Source organism: Anoplopoma fimbria, chromosome 17 (assembly GCF_027596085.1).
Source record: "Anoplopoma fimbria isolate UVic2021 breed Golden Eagle Sablefish chromosome 17, Afim_UVic_2022, whole genome shotgun sequence".
Classification (NCBI taxonomy): domain Eukaryota; kingdom Metazoa; phylum Chordata; class Actinopteri; order Perciformes; family Anoplopomatidae; genus Anoplopoma; species Anoplopoma fimbria.
This window is the reverse complement of record NC_072465.1, coordinates 23,943,011-23,960,285: the sequence shown is the minus strand read 5'-3', so window position 1 is coordinate 23,960,285 and position 17,275 is coordinate 23,943,011. Positions and strand designations below refer to the sequence as shown.

The following is a 17,275-nucleotide window of genomic DNA, read 5'->3' as shown; positions in this document are numbered from 1 at the left end:
TAGAACATTTTTTTTAAATATGTTATAAAATTGCCACTGGATTTTATAAATAATTTAATTTACTAAACTGTTAACTTGGATACCACAAAATAAAAAATAAAAAACCCAATAAAAACAAACATTTTCTGTCTCAAGTGAACTCGGCTCTCTCGTCGTGTTTCGTGGATTCGCCCGAGCGTCTCCGTAAATACCCGAGAACAGCCGAATCATCTGTCCTGCCCGGACTGCTTGGAAGCGGCCGCAACGCCATGTTGGCGAAGTCTCTCATCTCCCGTGAAGGAAACAAAAACCCCAAAATGCTCCAGAAGAAGAAGAAGAGCTCGACCTAGAGACAGTTTATCCTCGAAAAAACACCCTCAAAACGAAACAAAACCCGGACGGACCGCGGGAGGCTGAACCCTCCCCACCGTCCCCATGAACACCACCACCACCACCTCCACCTCTCCATGAGAACGCTCTCGCTTGCTCCTCAAGCGTCGTCGTCCCGGTTCTCGAGCAGGGGATTCGGGGCCTTCTCCGCCTGAAGAAGCCCGCTAAAAGGCGTCAGTATTTATTATTAAAAGGTATTGTTTTTTTTAAATTTGTGCATTTTTTTTGTTGTTGTTTTTGGGGCCATGAGTTTGCCACCGAAAGTGGTCCCCAAACCCGCCGCTGTCGCAGTCAGCGGACCTGGAGGTGGAGGTGGCCCCTCTCCGGCGAGCCAGCTGCGGGCTGCCCTGACCTCCGCGTCCCTGCCGCCCGGAGCTCCGGCGGCTCCCGCACCGCCGCCTCAGTATCCTTTATTTAATGTAAATGTGTGTGCATGCATCATCATAATATTAATATTATTAATATTATTAATAATGATGATAATGAGAGAGAGAGGGGTGATGGTTTCGTTCAGAGGGACAATTGGGAGGGGAGGGGACAATCGGCTAGCTAGCTAGCGATGCTAACGTTAGCTTCTGAAGCCGGGTTGTCAAAGCTAACGGAAATGTCAGTTGGGATTTCACGCACCGCTACGTCACTTTTTTTTTTTTTTTTTTTTTTAAATTATTATTATCATTATTATTATTATTATTATTTATTTATTTATTTAAATTATTTTTTTTTTTAATATAGCTGTCATTTACACAAAAATAAATTAAAATGTTTTTATTATGTGTAAATTAATTAAAGCCGGGTTGTCAATGCTAACGGGAATGTCAGTTGGGATTTCACGCACCGCTACGTCACTTTTTTCTTTTTTTTAAAATAAATTATTATTATTATTATTATTATTTTTATTATTATTTTTTATTATTATTATTATTATTATTATTATTATTATTATTATATAGCTGTCATTTACACAAAAATAAATTTAAAATGTTTTTATTATTCTGTGTAAATTAATTAAAGCTAACGGAAATGTCAGTTGGGATTTTTTTTTTTTTTTTTTTTTTATTATTATTATTATTTATTTATTTATTTATTTTTTACAAAAAAAAAATAAAAAAAAATATTATGTTTTATTATTCTGTGTAAAATAAATAAATAAATAAATTAATAATAAAACAATTAAAAGCTACCGGGCTTTGTTCAGTTAAGAGTTAAGCGTCACCCCGCTGGCTCATTAGCATATCGAACGTTGCCGTGGCAGCCAGCGCTATGGCGATGGCGAGCGCGCGCACAAGTCGCTGTGTAGAACGCTTTCGTCCATGACCTGGGGCTGATGTTGAGGCCGGTGTAAGAGACACTGCACCTCCCTTTTTCTTTACATTTCATATGCTCCTATGCATCTTGACAGGCCTGCAAGTGCAAGTGGGCAATTAGGGTGAAGGAATTGAAACATGTGCAGCAACAAATTAGGTTGCCAGGACTTGACTGTTAATAAGGTTTTGTTAAATCATCATCAGCTGTGTTATATCAGGAATTCATCTCCAAATGACAGAATGCAGTGCATATAGTTAATGTGTTTCCCCCAAAATACACCTTTTTTAACCTTTTTTTTTGAGTTTCCACAGTGATGCATCACATCAGTGTTACTCTACCCTACTTTTGGTGGAGTGAAGTCACTGTGGTTATGTCACCGCCTGTTTTATTTACAGCATGGTGGCAGTTGTGTGAGGTAGAGGATTAGGTTGACGTCTCCTGCCTGCCAGTGGCAGAGAGAGAGAGAGATATGTGTCTTTTTGTGATCCGGCAGCTTCTGTTGTGGTTAAGCTTTGGCGTGTGATGTCTCAACCTGATTTCCTGCCACATGTGATGTGTTTCTGACATCTTTTAAAGGGCAGTAAGTGGCTGGTTATGGCAAAGTGGGCCATATGAAACCATCATGAGGTCCCCTGTTCTGCTTACACTGTGTTGTGATGTTTATGAGTTGCCTGTGAGTTAGATCAGCATCGCAACACAGAAGATAATGGTTTCTTTATTTGTTGTGCCATGTCCTCGATTGGCTCTGCAGGCTTTTGAAATGCACTAAACCAACTGCTAGCTGGGAAGTGCCTACCGGTTGAATACAGAAGTGTACACTCTCTATCTACTCAATTGATGTCCTCTTTAAGGGATAGGAATACATAATAATAACTATAATAATGGTGAATATTTCTCCTTAAACTCGGAGACATTACACCCTGTTGGGCATTGTTTTATTTGCCGTTTTGTTCTCTCTTGCTCAGCTTCAACTTTAACTAAAGTCATCAGTCTGATATTGTTTAACATTATGGAGTTGTGGCTATTGATCCACTGATGTAGGAGTAACCGTGTGCCTGTTTAATGTACAGGGGCAAATATGTGGCAGACAGCCGTAAAGCACCGTAAGCTTTTTACCTAAGTTGTTATTGCCCTAAGAAAAAAAAAAAAATAATGGCATTAAGAGATTAGTTAATCCATCTTTTTAACTGCAGTGGCACAGAATGCATTCGGGGCTTGGTGATGATATCACAAACCCAATTAAATTAATTCCAACACAGCCACTACTCTATAAGGTGCATATGCTATTGAATCCCCACCTGTATCCATATGGGAGTTAGAGGCAAATAAACTTGATAATACAATGATGCCATGCCAGTTTATTGGGTTGATTTTAATTCAATCCAATGAGTCAGCTGTGCAATAAATCCTTCTTTTATTAAGGAAATCATATTAGTTGTGTTGTTTGAAAAAATTTAGTTCCAACTGTCTGGGCGTTTTGTAGTTTGTAATACTGTTAAATTTAATTGGATTATATTGAATGTTTTTCACTATTATATACCGTATAATACAGTACATAACCATCTGTAAAGTTTGTGGGAGTAAAAAAGAAAATATAAATTGTTCCCACATCAAATGAATATATTTGCAGCAAAGTGAAACTAGTCTGCTTTGTCCGGTGAGCTCTGTGTAGTTTCCAGGGTCCACGTGATGAGCCCTGGACCCCATTTTTAGACAGCACTGCATTTGATTTTCATGTCTGTTTTGAAAACCGACCCTCTTGAGTGTCGCTACTTGTCTGACCTTTCACTCACTCTAGACCTCCGAGGTCAGGAGTGATACGAGCATGTTTCGCTGACTGCCCCGGGCTCCCAATGTATGGGAATTCCCACTTGGGAGGATGTTGGCATGCCTGTTTATGGAGTCCTGAGATGCACAGGGGTCCAAAGAAGCAGGGTGGCGAGGTGGGTATGTGTGCAGGGCCTTATGGGGGGGGTTGGGGGGCAGTTTGTTTCTGTTCCTGGTTGCCGGAGAAACACCCAGCGCATGCGTCTGCTGCTGCACTTGTCAGACAATGGCAGTGCTGCTTAGCATTCAGAGCGAGAGGCCAAGGTGGCGCTTCCCACCATCTGCCAACAAAGGCCCAGGTCACCCAGGCTGCCTCAGCCCTCCCTCGTTTCCCCTTCCATCCCCCCACAGCTCACCTCGCCCCAATGCTGGCCCAGCTGAGAAAAAATGGAGGGCTTCTCCCCATTTACCCCCCCCCCCCCCCCCCCTCAGCTTTCATGGTACAGCGCTTTCTTCTCTCTTTTGAAGAGGCTGGCTCTGTTTTCTCATTCTTTCTCTCTCTCAATTTTTTTTTTTAGTCTATTCTTTTTCGTCAAGGTTGGTATTTCTGTTTGGACAAAAGGATGACAGCAGTTGAAAATGAAGAGCAGTGAGGTACTAATGTAAACTGTGAGGCAGACATGCAGTCACAGCCAGTGTTAGTTGTGAGACTCGGCTACGTAATGTATGTACCCAGCTGGTGGGTCTCACAGCGCCGTAGTCCTGTATTTTTGGACAGGTGTGTGCAGCCTGCATGAGAAGATATTCTCATGAGCATACTCACTGTGGGATGTTATAAATAAACTGCTGAGTTGTTATGAGCCAGCATGCAGGACTGTTCTTTCCAGAGAGGGAGTGGCCTGTTGAGGAAGACATACTGCACACTGTCAGAACTCTTCCTGTGTTTTAGTCTGAAGTGATATTTACACATTATGGCCAAAGTTGTTTTTTTGACTCAAACTTGAATCAACGCTTTTTTATTTACTCTAGAAAAAACATCGCATATACAATCAGCAGTTGTTGAATCTTTTGATTTATACTCTCATTGCTTCCAACTGCTCTTGCAATATTTACAATGAGCTCTGTGTTTTGGAGATCCATCCCACCCAGACCATGATGCTGTTATGTCGAGTTGAGAATGTTCACATCCACATGTCAGCAAGTAGTGCTACAACTTTTGCCAATACAGTGCTAATATTTGTGTCAGAGCTAGAATTTATGCTCTGCCTTGTGTACAGTTAGAATACACTGCAGCCAAATCATTTGCTTAATGTGTGTGCAGTTGAAACGGGCTAGTAAGTGGAGTCCTGTAAACAGCAAAGTGATGCTAGTAAAGGTTAGCAACCAGTTCTGTAAGTTGTCCCTGTTCTCTTGTTGGTGTTGGTTTTTGATTTCAGACCTTTTGTTGTCACACATTACAGAAGTCTTTTAATGCAGCACAGAATCTGAAAAAAAGTCAATTGGTTACTGTTTGTTAGCTCTGTATCATTGCCTAAATCGTCCTGGTGAGTGATTTTAGTGGTCAGGGTCCGTTTTCATTATTGAGGCTGGCAGTGCCACTAGTCCAGTGCTGCTGGTGTGTAAAACATAAACCAGTAAGCAGGCGATATGTATTCCCGACTGTTTCTCTGACTACTGGTCAGTGTTTCTGCCTCTTGCCGCAGGGTCTGCCAGCCAATTCTTAATGTCTTGGTCAGTGTGATTCGGCTCGTATCATTCATCGCCTGTGTCTGACACAATTCCCCCCCCCCACACACAGTACGAGTCATCATACATTCCGTCAAACTAATTCATACATTTCTCAAGTATTGTCACAGAAGATGGATGTCACTGGCGTCCGCTGTGGTTACTGAATAAACAACTTGAAGTGTTTTGTAACGCACTGTGACAGTGGTTCAGAGCTACACAGCAGGCCGTGCAGCGTCATGGTTTGGTTCGGTATTTAGACCAGCATTTGGAGGAATGACACCAGAAGACCAGGCCTACGCAGCTTATGAAATATTAGAACCAACTTCCCAAAAAATAGATAAGAGAAGCCCTCTCTGAGTCCGTGTGTAACTGTCTCACGCTTTAAAGATATTTGGCTTCTCCATGTCATCGTTACTATAACGTGATCAAAGTGCTTTGAGTAACTAAAATTCAAAGCAATTGGCAACTTGAATGAGGAATTGCGCGTTCCATAGTGAAAGAACATTTGATAGAACTTAATTCATCCCGGAAATTAGTACCGTATTTTCCGCACTATAGGGCACACTGGATTATAAGGCGCACTGTCAATGAATGGTCTATTTTCGATCTTTTTTCATATATAAAGCGCACCGGACTATAAGGCGCATTAAGCGAAACAAAACAGTCAGTCAGTCAAACTTCCTCCACTTCCTACCATTGATTCATTAATGTTGAATTCTCTCGCAGCTGCTCTATTCCCATGTTCTCCTGCGTGACTGACAGCCTTGAGTTTGAAGTCCGCGTCGTAAGCGTGTCTCTTGACAGGAGCCATTTTGGGGTCTTTATACACACACACTGTAATATTATGGTGAAGCACAGTATGTATTACTCCGCGACGCTCCTGACTACGGTAGCCGTAATGCTGCTGCGGTGCGGCTTTGTAGTTTACCAAAGTCGTACTAAAACATGTTGACAGAGCGCCGTGTACCACACAAAATCGCTTCGAGGTCAGTAAGCACAACCAGAATTAATCCATATATAAGGCGCTCCGGATTATAAGGCGCACTGTCGTGTTTTGAGAAAATTAAAGGCTTTTAAGTGCGCCTTATAGTGCGGAAAATACGGTATATATTTGTTCATTTCTTTTCTGCATCTACCTGCTGCTGCAGAAAACCAGAACCATTGCCGTTGAATCCACCAACGTAACGCCTAGCGTTCATACTGTAGTGAAAGAGCAGTCTCAGCAACAGCAGGCAGGCAGTGAGAGCTTTGTGTGTGTATTAGTTTGTGTGTTTGCATGTGTGTTTGTGTGTATAAAGAGCGGCCAGTGGGCCAGCAGGGAGAAGGAGGGTTTGTGTCTGCACCATCTGGGCCGTCTCCACTAACTTGCTGTGCCTTTCCACTGCACTGAGATTTCCAGGTAACCGCTGTCGTTCAAGGGGAGCGTATTTATGTGACACAAGGCCTTTTGTTGCCGTAGCAAATCAATCGCCTGTGTGTTTTTATTATATAGCAGCGCAAACGGTACTGTTTTGATTTAAGGGGATATATGTCTGCGGAGCCGCTAACTCTGCCAAAACAGAGCTCGTCTCTCTCTCTCACTCTGACCGTCTCTCGCCTTTTTTCTTGAATGTTTCATGTGATGCATTGTTATATACGCTGCTGTTATTCATTAAGTTAATCAGTAATGGCAGATTACAGTATATTGAGCTGTATCCTCCTCTTCCTGATCACACGCCTGCTATTTCTAAGGCTGTATTTCCTCCCGTCTTTTTCCCCTTTCTCACAGTCACACAGATTAGTTATCTTAGTGGCTTTACTGTAAGCTAATGATGAAGCAGACGCCACAGCAGCTCCTCCTCCGACTTCCCCTAAACAAGGCTTACAGGTCCCTATAGAGTCAAGGTACAAGGTGGAGTTGCTGAAGCTACTAAGAAAAGAAGAAGCAACACAGACTTGTTTTAGGCCCAGATTTGAACCTTGTCGTCAATAAATTACACAACAGCCTTTCCTTGTGTTTAGGAAGTAAGATCCCTTTTTTTTGAAATGTGAGGTTTTTTGTCAACATGTCCGCGGCCGCTGTCTTCAAATGAACTTTAAGTGTGAATAGCTGGTGAAGTTCAAGGATGTACCCTCAAACCCGCCCTCATCTGAACACTGCGTTTCTTCTCGGTCGCACTGAGGGTCAAATGATAATCTCACCATTGGTGTAATTTTGTCCAATTGAATGTCACAGGTAATTACTCAGCCAAGGTGATGCTCCTAATCCCTGAAGCAGTGTCCCTGTTGTAAGTCTTTTAGTTGACATTGTGCTCGCCCTCTCCCCTCAAGCAGAAAATGAATGGAAATCAAACTAATAATTGATATCTAATTTGCGCGGTCAGCCACTTTCATGGTTTGTGCCTGATGCACGTAGAAGAGCTTGACTGAAAAGTGTCCGTCCTCTGCATCCATCTGGTTACCTGGCCACCCGTATCTTTACTAACAGCAGTAAAGAAACTTTAGGTAAGCAGTGAAAGTGCATCGTGGTGCTAGCATGAATGGACGTACATTGATATCAAATTAAATTTTGCTAAAAATGATCTGAAACAAACACCTTTTTAGGCACAGAAACAGATTTTATTTGCAAGTTGTCCAGAGAGAAAACAAACTGGATCCAGATTTCTTAAGAACATATTTGATGTTCAGTATGGCCTTTTTGAGTTTCCCCCTAAACATGATCTGCTATTCCATCTAAAGGCCTGACACAAGTGTTAAAACAGTATGTGTACTAGATTGTGGCTTAACAACATTCTGATGTGACTGCAGGTGTTTTCTTTCTGAGATAACAGAAATCTTCACACTGGCTTTCCACATAGATTCAAATCATCTGTTCATTTTACAATTTTGCCACGGTTGTGAGAAGATCAGGTCTGCCAAAGTCCCTGCCAGATTTGCGTGTCTCAACTTATTTTATAGTTTTTGCGTTTGCCTTTCCTGCCCTTGTTTTCGATGAGCAGCCCCTGACCTTCCAGGTGGATGTGTGTTCTGCTGCCCCAGCAGGTTGACCCCTTGTTTCACCTTTGCACATCTAGCTACCTTCCCTCTGTTTACAGTCCCAGACACAGTCACTTTCCAGCAGTCATGTAGAGAATGACCCCCCCCGTTTTGTTCACTGTCACCCACCAGACCTCGGTCAGGAAGCCTTCGCAAGTGGTTGTTACGATTTCATTTTCTCACCTTCTACTTTGTGCTTTGTGGCTGTGGATGTACCACATAATGGCTTTTCAGATCACAGAAGGTAATCTGTGAGTCACCGAAGACTTCCAGTGGATTTATTTTTCAGTCTACCTGGCATTTGCTAAGATGTCTCCCGGTCTGTCACATCAGAACAAAAGATAAAGATCGCAAATACTGTGTTGCCCACGGCACAGAACTTTTAATGCTCCTCCTCACCTACACCGTCATGTCAGTTGTAAAGAGACTAAGCCTCTAATTACTCCCAATTTCTGTGTGTATTTCTGTGCGTGTGTGTGTGGCGGGTAAAGGGCGGAGGTTGTTTTTCCAAATTCCCCGGCAATGAAACAGATAATGCTTCCTGCTGTGCTTCTGCTTTTGGAATTGCAGCCCTTTTTTTTTTTTTTTTTTTTTTTGGAAACGATTCTTTTCTCTCCTTATCTTCCTCTCTCTCCCTTTCGTGTTGTCGGTTACTAGTAGTGGTGCTGGCAGCGGGCCAGGAGAGATGAGGGCCCCTGCAGGCAAGCGCAGAGTAAACTGGTTTAAAGGGCCAGTTTACTCTGTCAGAACAGCTTGTCAGATGGGTCGATAGCTCCCCCACCACCACAACCACACCTCTTCCGATGTCGCATTAATAGAAGAGTTGCGTCTGCCGAACTGTAACTTTCCGAAAAAACCTACGATCTGACATTCACACCCACGTACCGGCCTGCTTGGCCAGCTGTGCGGAGTTTAGAAAGTATGCTGGTGTTAAACTTCTACCTCATTTTTTCATTTGTTACACAACTATTTGAGGCACTTTTTTATATCCGAACAACCGTATGCAACTCCATGAATTTCTTCCTGGAGAGACTCCCTGAACACCTGCGCTGATATCCTACCCCCCCCCCCCCCACACACACACACACACACCTCACTGACAGCTGGCTTTTCATCCCACCCTTGAGCCCGGCCGTTCGCAATGACACTTTTGATATATGTCACGGTCGGACAACACATTGCCGACCTACTTCTTCTCTAACATAACCCTGCTCTCAGGGGAAAAGGAGGCGTGATTTGTGTGAAAGGAGAGAAAGCCAGACGTTCGGTTTCCCTTAAATCGTGTGTGTGTGTGTGTGTGTGAAGCTGTCCGTCACAGACAACTGACTGAGCAGGTTACTAACCACAGGGCTTCCCTCTTCTGTGTGGCTCGTACACATTCCCTCTTCTCCTCCGACATCTAAGTGACGTCTCGTGAGGCTCGTTATTTCATGTTTCAGAAAGAAACAAGAAAAGTTCTCTTCTGTTCTGGTTTCTGTTCAAACAGAGCCAAAAGCATTAATAACGCCCGGAGTGTTGTTGGTTTCTACGTCAGTGTTGTGACAGGTGTTGTTTTTTTTGTTTTTTTTTAACCTATTGTACGTTTTAGCATAAGAAAAAAAGCATTGATTTTTAATGAGTTTCATAGCTTCCTTTGCACTTGTCTTAATCTCCTGCTCTGATAGTCCCCCTGGTCCAAGTGGTCCGGAAATCCATTTCAGATTTTCCCTTTCACACTTGGAAAATGGTGAAGGTACACAGTGTACTCCCAGAGATGGGGCATTTTGGGCGGGGTGGTTTGGGGATCCTTGAAATCAAACTACAGAGCCATCAGCGCTCGAAGAAAAACTCTTCTGATCTGAATCAGCGTAAAAACAACGAAGTGTAGAATGAAGTAATCTGGACAGTGTGATTGCTGAAACAGGAAACTTCCACACATACTAGATCTATTCTCTTCCTGTGGTTTAGTCAGCAATATTAAGACTTTAAATACTTGGCAAATGATAAGTATATTTTCATTTATTTAAGAACTTAAAAAGATTTTGGCAGAAATTTGAGTTAATATGCTTGTTATTATTAATTTCGACGACGTAATTGTCTATCACCATGTCTCGATATATGATATAATGACAATTTGATTGAATTGTCGTCCAGCCCTGCTTAACACTGTCTCATACATTAATACATAAACCATGACAGGAATGTTAACCTGATGAGCAACTCTTACCCAGCATGAAACTGGTTTTTGGTCCCCAGTTCTCTTAGGAGTTATCCTTAACGCACCTCTTCCCAGAATCCCACGGGTTCAGCCATCACTGGACGACCGAATCTTCCCCACACAACCTGGAGTCGCCGCAGTCTACAGCGTGAGTCACTGCACACAGCCCCCCCCCTCTCTCCAACGTATTCACCTGAATGCTGCATTGCATGTACAGAAAATACACACTCCAGATACAGAACGCACACACGTATATCTACAATACGTAATACAATAAGTAATTTGCACACACTTTAGCCACAACTGTACCAAAAAAAAAAAATATACTCAGTTGCCTGATTATTAGGTACAGCTGACCTGGCTAAAACTACTGCAGTCTTATGCAACACTACCTTCATAAAGGTTGCAATGTTTAGTTTCTGTTTATACTGTTGGTGTTGATTTAACTTCATGGTCATTTTTCCGACCCCTTGAACTGCATTGCATCTTTCCGAGAAGTGTTTCTAATATCTAATCTGCCCTCGTTGATATAGATATGGCGGACAAAATATTAGAAACTCCTCTCACAGAACGTCATAACCATTACAGTCATGCTCTGATGTAGGCTTCATGCCAATCCCCCAAATCCATCAACATATGAGGTGATTCTTTTGCTGTTTTTGACCTGACCACAGAGTGCCACAGACATTGCTGTTTTTTTGAGGCAGAGCGCCCAACTGAAGTTCAGTGCAGGAGAAACGCACCAGTTTCCTCCTAAGAACATTGTAACCTTTATGAAGGTAGGATTTATTGCATTCGTTTTCACGTGTAAACCCCTTCAATTGTACCTGATGAACTGGCAACCGAATGTGTGTCGAGTTTAAATGTCATAGCGGTTTGGTATCATGCATGATGTCAGTGCCTATAAAACTACTCAGCCCTCCTTTTTATATTTATTAATATATTTTTATACACGTGTATATAGGTATTTTTATATTTATATGCATTTAACTATTTATTTTAAATGTAAACATCGCTGTAAGAGGTCGAAAAGCTTTTACAGGCACTGTGATCTTGCATTTGTGTGTGGTTTCTTTTTTTTTTTTTTTTATTATGTAAAGAAAAAAGGCATGCTTGTTAAGATATAAAGCTGTTATCTGACTGCTGTGGAATCTCACCTTAGGGAACCTTTGCCTCTCACTGGCTCCTTCAGGAGTTCATTAACATTTCCTGTATTAGATCTTTGTCACGATAATATGCACACAATTTAGTTATGGGCTTCAGGAAGATTATAAGTCACAGAAGGAAAAAAAAACCAAAACACAAATTTAGTTTGATATGCTGTACTTGGCTGAACTCTGGGAGCCATTTATTGTCTAGTGAGTGACCAGCCACACCTACTGTATGGTGTAATGGCACCCTCCCTTCTTCTGAGGGAATGACAGTCGCCGTCTGTAAGAGTGCATCAAGCCGTACAACCATCTCCGCTGAGCTCTGCTGCTCGCGGACCCTCAGTGCTTTGCTGCACCATTCTTGTCTTCTCCTCTGATAAGCCAAATGTGCAATTATCTGGAAGGCAGTGATTTGTTAGAGGGCTTTGTAAGAGACTGATTAGTGGCTTTCCCACTATTAAATGTTCCGTACAGAAAATTAGAAGATAGGATTATTGATTTCCCTCTTCACTTCACATTGTATTGATTTATTTTTTTATTTGTTTCACACACAAAATGATCTCAGCTGACACAAAAGATACAATCAACCTGTTCGTTGAGGCTTCTCAGCGGTCATATGTGGTAAAATATTGTGTGTTTGTTAGCCCCATGGTGCTTTTCATTTTACAATCTCTGGCTCTTATCAGCATTGTGGTATACTAAGAATCGCCACTTTGATTATTTGACAACACAAATACGATGTTATTCATTGATTTTTGATGTACAGAAGATAGCTGCGCATTAAACAAGAAAAGCCATTGTAGGATTGAAGACGGGCTGTACAGCTGCGAGCCTCTTTATCCACTGTAACACAACAGTACTGGAAACACCGCAGGTTTTATGAGATTTTCTAGCTCTGGAAGTTCATCTAAAGGCATTAGGCTGCAACAATGATGACACTGGTGGAAATAAACCGAGCCGTGGCATAAAAACAGTTGTTCTCTGCCGTGGATGCAGGGCTTATTCTCTCTTTTTCCCCCCTTCCCCTCATGTACAGCTCCTATACAGCCGCTTGCCTCCCCTCCCCCATTCCATCACTCTGTATGTCCTCAGAATCAGTCACTCGCCTGAAGCAGAGCAGGCTCCTCCCCTGGCAACAGCGGCGGCTAGATTAGTTGCTTTATCCCAGGTCATCTGAGGGAAGTGGGCCACACATAGAAGATGGAGAGAGGCAGAGGGGATTGGTGCTATAGAAGCTGTACAGAACATTGCCCGTAGAGCATATGGATTTTAATATAACGTCATTATGATATGTTGGCCTTGGAGCTGTAAATGCTTGAACAGTCAGGGTGTGTGGCGATTTAAAAAAAGGTGGCTTGCCCAGCTTTCCAGTCTCAGTGCCTCCTGCTTATTTCTGCAGTATCCTGTCTCATTTCCCTGGTGTGTCAAGCTTGCTGCAGCACCTGCAGTTGTGCCAGCCCACAGCTGCAGCAGCCAAGGCCCATTCTGACAAACCACAGGCTGAGTCAAATCTCCTCTCCCCCTGATACCGCTCGCCCACCTTCTGCCTAATCTGAGCCCTTTTGTCTGCCCATATCGACAGGGGTTGTTTAGCATGACTCGGTTGTATCTATTGCCTCAGACGCACACTTTTTATCACACACGAGCGGGGTTGTAATATGATTACTTGACCCAGTTTTGCCATATGAGGCCCCAGACATCACTGCACGGCAGAGTTGGGGCACAGCAGGCTGCAGAAGAGGCCAGAGCCCGTCTTAGCCAACCCCTGCAGGCTTCAACACCCATCCACAGCACAGGTCTTCACCTCTGCACACATTAACCGGGGCTAATCCTCCAGCTTGTAGCTTAATTTACATTCCTCAGCAGGAGGGAGGACTAATGACCTGTGGAATTCTGCCTCTTCTGTTCCTCCTCTACAGCATTTTGGGTGTGTTTGGTGTGTTTGGTGTGTGTGTCAGTCCGACAAAATGTCTTGTTTCGTGTCTAACCTTACTGTTTTGTTTGATACAGGTGCCCAGGCATGCTGGCCCTCAGTACACCACTCATGACATCACAAAGGGACACCCTAACTTGGCGGGCACCCCACCCGGTCATGCCCACTCCCCAGCGCTCTCTCAGGTATCACTACCCACAGCTTCCCCGTATCGCTACCCTAAGGGCTGGGAGGCAGGCGGAGGGGTGAGTTTATCGCCGTGTCCGCCGTCAACCTCTCCGCGTCTTCATGTTTGACCCGTCCATTTGTTTGCATGCTTTGAAAGCCTTGGGTTAAGGCTCGGCGACAATTCAACACTAGAATTTCTCATTTCTCAATATAATCACATCCAGACATTTTTTTATTTTTTATCAGCATTTGTCTCATTGACAGATTTTTAACACATTTCCAGATGTTTTGTTTTTTGCTCTAGTTAACACAATCTTTTTGATTACCATTAGATCACAGTAAAACTGTTCATCTAATGATTAGATATTAGACATATCCATTTTCATAATGCTGTTATGTAGTACATTAATTCTGCCGATTTGCCGACCCCTAACCTGTTTTATGCGTCTTTTCTTTTATTCGTCTTTTCTTTCATCACCTATTAACATTCCCTTTTTCCTGTTTGTCCCCTTTCTTTCACACTACTTTTATACAGCAGTAAACCATTTGTGCATGATTGCATTGTTTGTGATTAAATTCAAATGAACACATTTTTTAAAACTAAGTCCAATTCTAATAGAACAATCTCTGTACACTGGTGTCTGCCCTATAGACAAACAAGCATCTACTGTATGCTCTATACAGTACCTGTTTAATGCTGGTGAGGGTCTCGAGATGGCAATCCCTGTGTGCATGTGGCAAAATAGCGATCAACAGTACATCCTGGTTAGATTGCAGGGCTTATGCATATGTGGACAAACGCGTCTGAATTTATTCTTGCTGGGAGGTTGTGGTTCTAACCAACAGGATTAAGTAATGTTTGTACGTACGAGCCAACTTTCACTGTGGTTTGTCAGCTGCTTTGTACAGCTGCAGAAAGACTGTGTGACTGTGGGAAGAATACTACATTATGTGAGGCGCATTGGTTAAAACAACGCCACAGGAATCACAGTCATGACAGGCTATTTCACCATGATACTGTGATTATTATTGTTATATGATTATTCAGAATGTTCAGAGATAGAAAGAAATAGAAAGAAAAGGACAATGAGAAGAATCAGAGGACGAAAACACAACAGAAATAATTCTGTATGTATGAAATGAAGAAAGATCCCCTAAAAAAAACCTTAATACATACATTCAAAGAGGTAAATCTATGCTAAAGGTTAATCATCAATTCACTGTCAGACAGCTAACAAGCCTGTTGCCTGCGTGACTCGGCATCTCTGAAAGTATGTGAGCATGCTCGCTAGGAATCTAGTTGTTCCACTTTACCGTTATAGCCTAATGGCCCACTGCCTCACCCTGAAGCAGCTCTGGTCTCTCACCAGCCTTCTATAGATAGTCTTGTCAGCCGGAGCAAACTTAAATTATCACCGCCGTACCAGCAGCCGCTCGGAGGAGAGCGAGCAGATCTGCTTAAACCCACCTCTGCCCAGCTCCACTGCACACTAGATGAGGACTAAAGCAATAGAGGATTTGCTGTCCTTGGGGCTACCAATTATCTCTGGGCAGCACACAAATCCCAATCGGAAAAAACGTTTTCTCCCAGCAGCATCCAGAGTACGTTAGTGTTGCTGGTGTATTACAGCTGGTCTGTGAAATGTCTTAATGAAATGACTAGTGACTGACTTCTGCACAGTTCCTGTTCTGTATATAATGAACCCCTTTCCTTCTCTGTCCCTCTCTCCTTTTTTTGTCTTCTTTGACAGTCTCCATACAACCCTGGACAAAATGCTGGTTCCGCCCCGCTAGTGTATTCTCCGCAGACACAGCCAATGAATGCACAGCCACAAAGTCGCCCGGTGAGTGTCCCTCTCCTCTTAGAATTACAGAACGCCTTCCCTCAAAGTACCCACACAGTTTGTGGTTTACTGTGACTGTCGCTGATGGAGGGTCCTGCTGTTAAGAAGTCACAAAAGAGCTCCAGAAATGTTGCCCGATCTCAGTCTGCTCATGGCAGTGAAGCAGTTTAGCATATTTTTTTAATGAGCTCTCCTTCATTGTCTCTTTAAAGCGCCCTTGTAGGCTTGCTATGTTGGCCGTGGCGAATGTGACATGAGTCTAGGAGTAGTTGAGGCTTAGCATAAAAGTAAAGAAGGTCGTTCCCTGTGTCAGTGTTATCTTACGTAGTTTAAATTATATACGTCTGTATGAATGTTTCGTGTCAAGTCAAGCTGCTCCATCTTATAGTGTTGGTTTAGTGTAGCCTAAAGAAAGCTGTGTAAAGATCGGCAACATCTTTTTTTGTGAAAATCTCCCCCCACAGCAAGCCTAGCAAGAAATGTCCAAATATAACATTTACTCGGCCAGCATTCTCTGCGCACACACACACACACACACACACACACACACACACCACACACACACACACACACACACACACACACACACACACACACACACACACACACACACACACACACACACACCAGTAAGCATTATTTATTAATCTTTCCTGGCTCCTGCCCAGCCCCCATCAGCAGAGCGAGGCTTTCAGACCTCGGTCAGTGTGAATACACATACATATGTCTGGTTTCCTGTGTGGTTACAGTTACAGGTTTACCACCTAAGACACTGTGAATTAGCATAAATTAAGGATAATGTGTTCGACATTTTAGAAGCAAGTGGTACATAAAGCAAATTTGAACACTAAACACCTGAACTAGGGTCTAACAGCTGCATCATGTGTCCTCAAAGCTTTGTTGCTCTGTGGTTTTGTATTATATTTTCAAGCATCTGCCCTCATCCCTCATCTTATCTCTGTGTCTCTCTTATGCTCTTTCTCCTCCTCCTTCTCCCCCACCCGCTTTGCCATCACCGCTTCAATCTCCTTGCTGGACCTCTCCTCCCTCCCCCCCCGCCAGTTTGCTACGGGCCCTCGACCAACCCACCATCAGGTAATTTACCCCCGCTGAACGCCCCTCCTGCTCTCTTCTCTCTTGCATCACCATCATCAAAGCAGTTTTTGTTTTTGCTGGTACCTGCTGGCAGCAGGGCTGTTTGTGGGACTTCTGCTGTTCCTTACATTTTTTTTTGAAAAGGCTTCAAGTGTCTTGGAAAGAGTTAAAGAGGTTTTAATCATCATGGGATCTTTCTGAGCGTGCTGTAATCAAGATATCCAGCCAGGTGCACAGAGCAGTTTCCTGACAGGCGAGCTCTTGCACTATTCATGTTTATTTTTATGGTTGGATTGATCGGAGTTCATTCCTAGAGTTGAATTGGTATTTAATAGTCTTCATCAGGTTAAGATTTAATGAAGCTTGTGGGTGTCCTAATGATTGTGATTCAGTTCAGATATTTTTCTTGGTGACTGTAGGGCATTTAACAGTGTGCTCTCCTCCAATTGCATGTAGCACACACACACAGTTGATTACGGTTAATGTAAAAAACAATGGTGCTGGACACACTGCAGGGCACTTAATGCAGCATTAATACAGTGTGCGGTTCCATTAATGTGATGTGGTGTTTTCACACAGGATGTTGGGGGTGAATGTCAGTCGTTGCTCTTCTGAGTGGCTTTCACCAACTTGTCATTTAATGAAAAGTGTTTTGATTGTGGAAAGTTAATGTTTTTTTATATTTTTAGGCCATTATTACAGT

At 42.9% G+C, this 17,275-nt stretch overlaps 1 protein-coding gene across 5 annotated transcripts in view; it reads left to right on the top strand.

The window, feature by feature from the left end:
• The first annotated feature begins 166 nt into the window (after positions 1–166).
• Positions 167–17,275, top strand: part of eif4g3a (eukaryotic translation initiation factor 4 gamma, 3a) — a 49,736-nt gene continuing 32,627 nt past the window's right edge. For 3 of the 5 annotated variants that reach the window (XM_054616184.1, XM_054616182.1, XM_054616180.1), the window contains exons 1-6: positions 167–772; positions 10,457–10,529; positions 11,056–11,160; positions 13,543–13,710; positions 15,385–15,477; positions 16,540–16,572. In XM_054616184.1, coding sequence (XP_054472159.1) covers positions 615–772; positions 10,457–10,529; positions 11,056–11,160; positions 13,543–13,710; positions 15,385–15,477; positions 16,540–16,572 — 630 coding nt within the window. In that variant the 5' untranslated portion in view covers positions 167–614. The remainder of the gene's footprint in view (positions 773–10,456; positions 10,530–11,055; positions 11,161–13,542; positions 13,711–15,384; positions 15,478–16,539; positions 16,573–17,275) is intronic. The other 2 variants (XM_054616183.1, XM_054616181.1) reach the window with 2 other exon arrangements.